Source organism: Choloepus didactylus, chromosome 1 (assembly GCF_015220235.1).
Source record: "Choloepus didactylus isolate mChoDid1 chromosome 1, mChoDid1.pri, whole genome shotgun sequence".
Taxonomy (NCBI): domain Eukaryota; kingdom Metazoa; phylum Chordata; class Mammalia; order Pilosa; family Megalonychidae; genus Choloepus; species Choloepus didactylus.
Genome location: NC_051307.1, coordinates 7,083,269 through 7,095,396, shown reverse-complemented (window position 1 = coordinate 7,095,396; position 12,128 = coordinate 7,083,269). Strand labels below are relative to the sequence as shown.

Here is a 12,128-nt window from a genome sequence, read left to right as displayed (position 1 = left end):
GGAAGGACACGAGCGAGAGTCACAGCCTTTGTTTCCCTGTGGAGATCTAGTAAGACGCAAAAACAAAGGTATGGGTGTAGTATTTATGAAAATGCTGCTTTTAGGTTTTGCTGTTAGACTCGATCAGCAAACAAAGTAGATGATGTGGTTGTGAATTGGGGACAGTTTGCTCTTGTGATTTGGCCTGGTATTTTGTGATGATCCCTACAAACATGGGGAGAGGGTGAGGCCCCTGCCTTTCCAGAAAGAGATCTGAGCCTTTGAAAGAACACATTGATTTCCATACTTAGCCTACCAATACTTGGGGGCTTTGCTAATAACTCATCTATTGTTTTGGCTAGTCCCTAAAATGAATGCATTTGTACCCCTCCTCTCCTTAAAAGGTAAAGTCCCAGATCACAATAGAACACTAAAATAACATAATTTATATATACACACATTAGAGCTGTGCCCAATTAGGATTTTTTTTTAAATTATCATTTTGACACTTTGTGCCGAATTTTCCACTTCACATTTCTAAAGCATTATTTGTTAAAGAAACTTTCATATACATGATAAAATAGTCTTCTTTTAGAGTGTATTTTAAGTGTTCTCCTTAGAGTTCCCGAGCTGTGATTTTTTTCCCATAGGTCCTCATTTCATTGCAAATAGACAATTTTCTGCAAAATTATAGTCCAAGGCAGACTGAATTCCCAGTGCGAAAAGCATTGAAGATCAACCATTTCATATTAATGTATTAACTAAATCTGAGAATTATGCTGACATCTAAGAATTTACTTACATGCCCTCAGATTAAAGCTGTGACATCTATAGTTACTGTTTTCATAACTAGAATCTCTAACTTTTCCTGTGGGAGGTGAAGCCTAGAGGTAGGGATTTACAATGAATGCAATTCTGCAAAATAAATAATTTCTTCAGTTCCATGGGAGCCAAAAACTACTCAAGCTGCAAGACAGTAGTAAGTGAGGGCTATATTTACAATTTATGATATTTTTACTGGACAAGGCAAATTTTACAAATTCTGTGTGGCTCAAAATCCAGTGATGGCAGGTCCCTCCTAATTGGCAAACTCAGGGGCTCTGTGTGCAACCACCTTGTCCCATCACTCTGGCTGCTCTGAGTTCCAGCAACATGCAAGTTTCCTCTCATCACCTCTTCCCTGGGATTGGGATGAATTGTGCCCCCTCAACGGGACATGTTCAATTCCCAGCCCAGGTCCCATGATGGTGACCGTATCTGGCGATAGGGTACTTTCAGATGTGACTAGTTAAGCTGAGGCCAAACAAGTAGGGTGGGCTTTTAGTCCAATATGACAATATGTCCTTATCAGAAGTGGAAGGACTACAGCACAGAGAGAAGATGCCACGTGACGACAGAGCCAGAGACTGGAGAGATGCCTCTAGATGCCAAGGAGCACCAAGGACGGCTGGTAACCCATGAGAAGCTGGACAAGGCAGAGAAGGGTTCTCCTCTAAGGGTTGCCGAGAGAGCGGGCCCCTGCAGAAAACTTGAATTCACATTTCTAGCCTCCGTAACTGTGAGGGAACAAATGTCTCTTGTTTCAAGCCCCCAGTCTGTGGTACCTTGTTATATCAGCCCAAAGAACCTGGGTTGGCCTCTGCTTCCCTGTTTCTCTCTCGCCACTTTCAACAGACCGTCCTGTCCACCTTGCTTCTGAAGCAGCACCCCAAGACTCAAGCCTCGGCATTCTGTCCCACTTTCAAAATACTCTGCCCCCCAAAGTGTCCATCTCCTGGCTTCAACCAGTCTTGGGGCTTTATCTTTATTCCTTATTGAATTGGACTGAATCTTCCCAATGGGAATCACAACCAAATTTCTATCTCTGGGCTCCTTATCGGGGAATTTACAGAGTGTCTGCCGTGAGCCAGGTCCTAAGCTAGGCAAGGACTGGGGTACAAAGTTCAGTAAAATAAAATGATTGAAAGGCAAATGCAGGACTTCACATCCTGATGTTTACCTTTGGAAGAAGTCAGGGACCGAGAGGCAAAGGAGACCAAAGAGTGTTTAGCAAAAAAAGAAAAACAAAAAAGAGGTGACTCTTAGATGGGGAAAAGGCTGAATTTATTAAATACTCTTTATTGAGCACCTACTATCCGCCAAGCACTGTTCTAGGTGCCTGGGACGCCGCAGAGAACAAACCAGGCAGCTACTCGTGCCCTTGTGGGGTTCCTATCAGAGTGGGAGGGTCTTAGAATAAACAGACTAAATAAATAAATCATACTGTATGTTTGAGGGCAACTGATGCTATACTTAAAAAGGAGAGCCTTACGGGGGTGGGGGTGAGGCAGCCAACCAGCAGCGGGCAGTGGGCTGAATTTTAAATGGGGCGCTTAGGATGGGATTCATTGAGAAGATGATATTTGAACAAAGACTTGAAGGAAGTAAAGGAGTGGGGGAGAGCATTCCAGGAAAAGAACAGCCAGTGAGAGTGCACCCTACATGTGTGAGCAATAGCAAGGAGGCCAGTGATCTCTTGAGGTTTAATTTCCAAAGTCTCTCCAAACCGAAGCTGGAAAAAAATGACCAAGTATGGAACCAGGTTACGGGAATATGGATGTAGGGCATGCCTAGTCCTTCTCGCGGGGCTAACTCTGTGCATTTTACTCTTTAGTCGAATAATACAGTTGATGTCACGCTCAGTCCTGGCATGCAGGCTGCTAATGTGTTTATTTTTAAAGGTTCTGGCCTTTTTTCTTGAGGCTCCATTACATCCTCCCCCTCTCGGCCTCTAGTTCAGCACACAGGAAACTGAGCCTCCAAATTAGAGCTGCCACTTTGGAATGTGAGGCAAGAGGATGCTACACCGTTTACTTAGTGACGGATCAAATGGAAACCAAAACAACTCCGTGTCACGACCCTTCCTTAATCCTGACCCTCCATTCTTGGACGTGTCGCTGAAAGCTCAGTGGTTTCTCAGTGAGGTCCCTGCTTAATTGAACTTCCAATTTTCATGGACAGCTTCACTGAGAGGGCGATGGCTGGCTCGGCCACCCCAAACTCTGTCACACGGCCCGGAGTGACACTTGACCTTCAGGGTGCAGCCGCTAATGGGGAAGCTGGTCTTTGGCGAGTGTCAGCTGTGGATGCGACATGCTGATTAGAGTCAAAGAAACCCAGTGAGCCAGGAGCAGTTCCAGTGCATTAAAAGCTGACCGTGTTGGCTCTGACAGTGTCTCTGCTTACTCCCCTGAGTTCTCTATTTTGGGGGGCTAAGGGTTGGGGGGGTGAGAACAGTGTGCTAGACAGTGTGGTCTCTGCTACGTGGCTGTTCTCTGAGTGGAATGATAATGCATTCACGTACTTTCACATAAAAATAAACTCAATGGTGCTGAGTTGGAACAGTGCTATTTTCCAATATTAGAGAAGGATGGTATGTTAATGGCATAATTCCTTCTTTTCTAAGATTTGCAATGGATTCAAATCTCAAATATCCATGGCACTTAGACCTAAACCAGGGATCCTCACACTTCTTCTGGAAAGGTCCAGATAGTAAATATTTTAGGTGTTCATTGTAGGCCAAGTGTGTTTTCTGTCACATATTCTGGCTGTAGTTTGCTGACCCCTAAATTAAAGAAGGAGGGGGTGATGGTAGCTATGATTCATTGGGGGTACAGGGCTAGCCTAAAAGGGGCAGCCACTTAGCTCCAGCCATTCGCTACCAAATGGGAACTCCAGAGAACGCAAAATTTATATTTTGAAATATCCAGATTTAACACCAGTTTCAAAAGACTTACAAAATACTAGGCAGAGCCCAGCAAAACATAACTACAGGTCTGATCCGCTGTGGGTGAGGCCATGCTCCATCCAGGGTCTGGATTGGGTTCCAGAATCTCAGGCTGCAGGCTCAGATGCCTCCTGAGGTTGATAATTGGGGCTCTGATGGGCAGGCGTAATTCTTTGATGCTTCATCTCTCCATCTTTCAGTCTTATCTTCTGCCTTTCTCTACTTATCTTTATGAAGCCCTTCAGTGTGGGTTTAATCCACTATATTTTTGCATCACACACACAAACACACACACACAGAGCTCATTATCACACCCATTACAAAGATACTGCTGTAAAATGAATAGGTCTATGGCTTCCAGAAGCTTCCATTGGAGGATTCTCACTGCTTAAAGGTGACCTCTTTTGTTGGGGGGAGGAGGCAGTGAGGCTGGCAAAAGACCATCTCTAGAGGGCTACAGCTCCTAAAAGATGTGCCTTTGGGCGTCTCTGCCAGGAAGGGGCAGCAGCCATCTACAGCCGCTGCAGGCGATTCTCATTAAGTTATCTTCGGCCACGTTAGCTGCAGTCTGGACAACATGAGCCACCCATGGGAAAATGACGTTTTGATTTCAGTCACGCAAACCTATGCATCCAGGCAAAGACAGATTCCGTTTTGTAGCTGGACTTTGCTTGACCCTGTTGCTTTCCTCCAGCTTGTCCAAATGTGGAAGGGGAGAGGCTGTGTGGGGCCACCAGTGGCCAGCACCCATGTAGAATCCTAAAGGCGCTCCCAGGAGCCGAGAAGGTGGCTTCTGCTTCTGCTTCTCTCTGCGAATATGCCAGGCTGCTGCCCTGTAGACCAGCCCCTGCAGTGGCTATTTACCTGGCCTCCTGGTTGGGGAGACAAATGCTGCCATGGCAACGGCCAGCTACAGCAGAGGTCATGGAGAAAATGAAATAAAAGCAGCAGCAGCACCAATCATGACCATCAAGAAAGCAGCAGCAAAATGCATAGCCAGGAAAAATGCAGTTACCCTGAGAAGGATGTCAAGATGGGGCAGGGTTAGAAAAGAGCTTAAGAGGAAAGGAGAAGTTTGTATATGGAATCAAAGATTACACTGTGGGTAGAAGGATGGGGCTGCTTATTCTTCCTTCTTATCCAGTACAATGAAATTCCAGGATGCTAGAGGGTTATTTAAATATATATATATATATTTAAATAAGGTTCCATCTTTTTTTTTTGCAGAAGCATATTAGCAATCATTTCCCACTTATTTCTGAAAAATGCAAAGTACTGTTAGAGCTCAGAATTTCTTTCAATTATCAAATATGTTTGAGGAAAGGAGGAGAAAGTGAGCATTTTGTCCATTTTGCAGATGAGAAGTGACGCACAGAATATCCAAGTACCACAAATGGGCTCACCCTCAGGTGCTTGAGCTTTTTGCTCTACTATCACCCAACTTGGAAAATAATTTTCAAGAATTGATGTGTTCCAGTGTTGAGAAATGGGCACTCCTCTGCATTTCAGGGAGAACTGTACATTTTAATGTATTTCCTCAAGGGAAATATTAGCTATACCTATCAAAAGACTTAAAATATTACATTTTCTCTGAAGTAGCAATGCTATTTCTTGGAGTTTAACATGAGAAAATAATCTTGGAAATGCCAAAAGATCTGTCACAAGGATGTCCATTACCATGGTGTTATAATAATGGAAAATTGAAAGCAACTTAAATATCTAACCATATGGGATTCACGAAATAAATGGCGGAAGATATCACTACAGATTGTGGAAAAGTACTTTTAAAAGATGTACAAAAGCAAAGTCTATCTGGAGCACCATTAATGAGGGTAAGAGGGAAGCTGGTGGTAGGGAAGGAAGTGAAAGACCACCCTGAAGCAAAGTGAAACAAATCTGCAGGTGACAACCAGCCATCTGGGGATCATGATCGCAGTGGCTTCAGTAAGGGAGTGATAGGGACCGGAGACTGGCTTCCTGGCGTCACTGCAGAAGGCAGTAGATGATTAGCTCTGATCCCAGGCAGGAAAAGGGAAGCCAGGTTTGGGGACGGACACTTCTCTCCCCCCAAGAGATGAGCCAAGCCCTGATCCTTACCTTTCCTTGCTCAGAAAAGCCAAGGACAGCTTGCTTCCTCCCTCCTGCCTGGAGGTGGGTTTGACAATCAGCGATCATTAGATATTGTCTACTCAGCCAGGACGCTTACACACTGGTTGATTTTACTCCCCAATAACCAGGAGTGATCACAGTGTCAAAGGCTGTGTGTGTGGATGCACGTGAGTGCACGTGTGTGCATGTGAGTGCATGTGTGTGCGTGTGAGTGCAGGTGTGTGCGTGTGTGTGTGCTGTGAGTGCGTGTGTGTGTGTGTGTGTGTGTGCTGTGTGTGTGAGAGTGCGTGTGAGTGCATGAGAGTGCGTGTGAGTGCATGTGTGTGCAGGTGTGTGCATGTGAGTGCAGGTGTGTGCAGGTGTGTGTGCATGCACGTGTGCAGGTGTGTGTGCATGCACACGCATGTGGGGGTTAGTGATGAAGCAGGTTAGAAAGATGATTTAGTAGATTGTACCCAAATATTCTTAGGTTAACTCTAAGTGGGAGGATGTGGGCACTGTTTGGCCTCCTTCCATATAGCTTTCTAAATCTTCTAAGTTTCAACACTGACTATGAACTACTTTGTAATAGGCAAAAGAGCAATACAGTTTAATATAAAATTTTTGACATTTCTATTCAATAAAATAATTGGTACCACCCCCCACCCCCACCCCTCTTTCTAGGCAGAGAATGTTCTTGCTTATTCCCGAATGTGTATTCCTCACCCCACCCACCCCGTCCACCCCATCTGACTTCACAGGGTCACCGGCCGGGAAACATAGTCATGGTTCTCTGTCAATCTGGAGGCCATGCATCCAAACAAAGGGACTGTAAAAAGAACCCGACTCTTTTAATCTCACCAGATCGTTAGTCCCATCCGTCTTTCTTTTAAGTCTCGGATATGGGAAGCTTGAACTAAATCCTATTTGAAGAGCAGTGCCTTCAAGGTAGGAGGCCGAGCACTGTCTGCGATTTTTATAGGGCACGGAACTATGGAGAGCAGTCATCAAAGACCTCCACCGGGCACGGGCAAAGGTCTGATTCCGCATTTAAGCACCTGAGCCCTAGCGACTCAGCTTGGGCCGCCGGAGCGGCACCGCCGCCCGGCCCGGCGTACCTGCCTCATCCGCCGTGATGGTGAGCTCGTTGCTGGGCTCGCTCCTGCCGATCCGGTTCTTGGCGTACATGCGGATGCTGTAGGTGGAGGAAGGGTGGATATCAATGATGGTGGCCGAGTTCAGCTGAGGGGAAACATCTTTGGTTCTCTGAGCAGAATCCCAGGAGTCTTTTGGGTTTTGTTTTTCAAAAAAGAAGAGATAGAGATGTGAGTTTTTTCCCTCTGCCTTTGTAAGTTAGCAATTGGAATTAAAACAAACAAACAAAAAAAAAAAAAAGAAAGAAGGCAAGAAAGAAAAAAATACAACTTAAATTCTTAATGCAATAGTCCTATTTATGTGGCAGAGTTGGCCATCAGAAGGGACAGGACATCCCACGCTCATCGTCTACACTGTGGGAACAAAGGGCTGCAGATGAGCTGAGTTCAGGGAGGGGCCTCTGAGGAGGCACAGAGCAGGTGGACTGGTGCAATTGTGGAGGAAAACACAAGTGTTAGAAGCTCATGCTTCTAATGAGTGGAAAACAACCACTTCTAAGCGCTCATTGTACAAGATAATAGACTGAATTATGGTTTTGGACATCCCATCCATAAACCGCCTCCCCCCCACACAACTTTGATTATTAAAGGTATTTGAAAATCAGCAAAACCTCCGGTCACATCAGATCCTTTCTTCCCCAAAAGGAGAGTCATACAAATAAATTATTTACATAGAAACTAACCACAGTGTCCTGGGTAAACACAGCTTACCAAATAAAGTTCTCCATTTTAATTTTTGACATCATAAGCCTCAGATCCTTTGTTGGAAGAATTAGTTTTCAACCACAGTTTTATCAACAGCACTTTCACTGTACCTAGTATGTAGAGCAGTCATTGTATCTGACAATTTATACCTTGGATTTTAGGGCTTCAACCAAGAATGATAATGTCAGCAAATGGTTCTTATTTCAGCAAGAGCCTGGGCAGTTGCTGATAGAAGGCTGGTGGTCAAGAAGTGGTGTAGGGAAAATCAAAGAAATCCTTGAGAGAGCGGGCAGAGACAATGCTCCGTGTCCATGGAGCCCATGACACGTATGAGGGTTTTGTGGATATTCTGTATTGTCCACTGGATTCTAAGCCCCAAGAGGGCAGGGACCATGCTCCCTTGTTTAGTGTCGTATACCCAGTACTAGCACACAGTAGACAAATAACACATGCATGCTTAATAGATGAACACAGAATGGCAAATACACAGATCTCTGGGTCCTAGGAATGGCCCCACTTCCCTTTCAACCCTATGGTAGATGAAATTATGTACCCTAGCAAGGACATGTTCTTAATTTTCATTAATCTTCCCGAGGTGAGAAACCATTTGTATATAGTATCTTTGAATATGCTAAGGTGAGTCAGGGTGTGGACTCATTTGTGAATAGCGACTTCTGAGATCCTACATGGATATGGCCCAAATGAATCAGGGTGGGCCTTAATCCATATTACTGAAGGCCTTACATGGAGAAAGTCACCGGGAGAGAGAAGCCAAAAGCCAGAAGTCAGCAGAAGCCGGAAGAACAGATACAGGAGCGAGAGATTGTCACGTGATGGAGGCACAGATACAGCAAAGGAAACCCAAGGACCGTGGGAAACCAGCACCAGAACGCTGCAGGCTTCAAGGAGAAAGCGTTGCCTTGCCAAGCCTTGAATTTGGACTTCTAAACTCCGGAACTGTGAGCCAATGCATTCTTGTCATTTCAGTCAACCCATTTTTGGATTTTTCATAGCAGCCAAGCCAACAGTGACATACTCTTAAGATTAAGTCTAGAAGTTTAAGGAATTGTTTTGTCTAGAGGTAACCATAAATGCAAGACAATTTTGGCACTTTTAGAAAAAGATATGTGGCTTAAAAGCATAATGGAAACTGACAAGTCAATATAACTTAGGAAAAAAAGTACCAGTGGTTCAGTCAAGAAGATTGAAGGAGGAAAAGCATGGTGCCTAAAAAGAAGATGCTGAGAAAATCAAAGACAGAAGAGGAGAAAAAGTGATTCAGCAAAGGACAAACAAGGGGAGGAAATTTGGCACCAATAGGAATGACACATAAATATGAGGCTTGCCTAACAAAGAGAAAGTCAGCCCTTCTGGAGAAGATGTTTAGGACAATGGGGAGAACCCCAGGTGCTGCAGATGCAGAGGAATGTGCTAACTAGCCCTGGGAAGAGGAAGGCACTTGTGGTAGTTGATGGCTGCCCAGGGCCCTGTGGAAGTTTCTGGAACTGACAGGGCTAATGAAGACTTGTACCATCTTCACCGGGGGATGTGTCTGGCAGGTGACTGGGAGCCTAAAGAGGCATACTAATGTCTACTGACTTCTTCTTCCTCATGTCAATTCAAGTGAGTATGCAGAGCCCAAGGGGAGTGACCAGGGCAGGAAGTCTTGGGCGGGAAACTCAAGGTCTTTGGAGATGGGGCTGTGCTTTCACTACTTCTTCCTTACAAGGACTGTACTTTGAAGGAGAAAGATGATGTCAATGATCATGATTTCTAGAAGATGGCTTAAAACACATAAGGTTGATTTTTAGCTACAGGTCAAGAGAAAGAATATGTTACACTGAAGGATTTGAAAGGAACTGTGGATAGAGAAGGAGAAGAAAGTCTACTTAATCCCATAAACCCACTCTGGTAGATAGGACATGGAAAGAGGAGGTGAATGCCCAGGAGAAAAGAGTTAGGAAAGGGACTGAAAAATGCTACTTTGGATCTTAGCTGCAGATGTGCAAACAGCAGGTCATGGATTATAATCAAAGGGTGCTGGAGAATGTAACACTGGACCCTAAAAACAATCACACAGAAGGTCCTGAGACTTGGTAGGATGAAATTACAAATTGAAATATAAATATAACCAGGAAGAATATATATCATATACAAAATAAAGAAACTTTTTAGGAGTAAATCACAAACAGAAAAGTATGCTTGGAGATCCAAGAAGCTGAAGATGAAAACATGAATGGGGAGTGTTTGGGTAAAGATACAAACAGGAAGGACAAGAAATGAAATTATTGTGGGAATTTATGATGTCTACTGGCCTGATGGAGAAAGTAGATACACAGCTAGATTTTGGATCTCCTGCTGTATTGGATTGAATTATTACTATGTCCCGGTGAAGGTCAAGAAACTCAGACCAAGTTGACATAGCTCGTATGAGGTGGAGTTGGGATTTGATCTTAAGTGAAATATCCCAAAGCCCAGGGTCATCACCTCCCGGTACGCTCTGTGGGATGTCTAAAGAAACCGGGTTTTAATTTTCTGGGCATCTTCTAAAAGACCCATATGCCAAGAAGAATACCTTCAGAGAAGTTCTTGACTTGGTTTGCTGATGAGGAGGAGCAACATGCAAGAGTAGTTGGGTCAAGTGCAAGAGAGGGGACATTTGGTCAAGAATTATTGAATCACGTATGCATTTGTAGGAGCTAAGACTGGGAGGGCTGCACATAGTCAGACTGTACCCTGGTTTAGAAAGGAGATTTCAGAAGCATTCACTGAAAATATAGACAGGACTCCATGGCAAGTCCTAGAGAGGTGGATTTATCAGACAATGGGGAAGTTCGGGATCACACTCCTGCCTCAGCAATTCCAAATGTTCCCTGTGAGCAATGACCAGTGGGGTGCGTGAGAACCAGTGTGATTGTAGTGGTTGCTGTTGGATGAGCTCAGCTTGGGAAACCATCATCCCAAATCAGGAGAATGGCAGATCATTAATGATAAATATAAGAGGGTGCAATCATCTGAAAAAGTGCTGTTAGAGGCCAAATACCAGAATGAATTGAGGGAGAGCAAAAGTTCTGGAGAGAAAATTGCACAAAATTTTTTCAAATTAAGAGGTAGATCAAAGAAGGACCAAGCCTACTGCATTAGCTAATAGAAGGGCAACAGAGGGAAAGCTCCTTTTGCTCTGTCTTCTTTCTCAAGGATAATGGTCCTCCTCGTCAAAAAGGGGGATGGAAGTCCGGAGAGGAGAAGGGGGGTGAAGACAGCACCTCCTACTTGCATGGGAGAGTTTGTACCTCCTGGCATGGATGGTTATATTCCAGAAAGTGAGAGAGGGCATCTGCGTGCTGACACCCACTCAGCCATGTGAGAGGCACTGCCCAAAAGACAGGCATGGAAGACGGGCATGGCGGTGTGTAGGGTGAGTTCCAAAAGGCGAGGAAGTGAATTCAGAAAATCACAGACTGATGACTGGAGGGTCATAAAGGGCAAGATAATGGAAGGGATGTGAAAGGGGTTCTAGATGTCTACTAGAGGAGGAAGCGTTGGTCCTTAGGGACCAAAGCAGTCAGTGGAATTACGGGTTTTTTGAAGAGAAGCAGAGGTTCAGAATGAGGGAGGTAACAGTCCTGTTGTGCCTGGTAGATGATTCCTGGGCTATTGACATTGGGCTAGAGTGGGAGGGTCATCGGACATAAAGTAAAGGGACTTTGGATATTTCATTTTTTCTGGCAAACAGAAAACCAAGAAAAGTCATCTGTCTCCAAATACAGTAAAGACCATCATTTGGCCAAGGGCTTAGCTTTGTTCTCAACAAGGTCTAGGGCCACTGGATGCAGGAAGGTCTATTTTGGTGCAAAAAATGTAAGAACTTCCTAACAGTCACAGCTGACCAAAGGCAGAATAGGGACATTTAAACTGTGACTTCAAGGACCAGGCTTCTGTGTACCCATCCTACAAATTACATTCACTTAAATTATGAAGACAGCCAGGGTATATCCTTGAGGATATAACATAAGAAATGGGATATTATGGGTGACGGTCACTGAATGGTCCAGGGACAATCATGGGGAACCTTCTAGCCAGGGTGCAGGTGGCCTTTGAGGGATCCTTTGAGGTCAAAGCTGCCAGGTCCCTTTTAACACATGAGGATCCCAGAGGTGAGAGAACCAAGCCACGGCCCACAGCTGGAAGGGCCAAGGCAGCAAAAACCCATGGCAGCCTGGCCCTGGAGGCCCCTTGCTGAGCCACTGGTGCCTCACAGGCATTTAGAAATGCCCCGAGGACAGCGGGGGCCCTGGGCAGCCAGCGACTTGTTCCACCACGCGGCACTGCGTACGGGCTGGCACCAAGTGTGGCCGACGCCTGCAGTCGGGGTGCAGTTCAGCCCAAACGATCTCCCAGCGGCAGCCTCTCTACCATGCAAAATGGTGCTCAGA

The 12,128-nt window shown here is 45.1% G+C and overlaps 1 protein-coding gene across 2 annotated transcripts in view; it reads right to left on the bottom strand.

Moving 5' to 3' along the window:
- Positions 1 to 12,128, bottom strand: part of DSCAM (DS cell adhesion molecule) — an 834,563-nt gene that overhangs the window by 140,079 nt on the left and 682,356 nt on the right. For both annotated transcript variants that reach the window (XM_037831465.1, XM_037831467.1), the window contains exon 15: positions 6,952 to 7,119. In XM_037831465.1, coding sequence (XP_037687393.1) covers positions 6,952 to 7,119 — 168 coding nt within the window. The remainder of the gene's footprint in view (positions 1 to 6,951; positions 7,120 to 12,128) is intronic.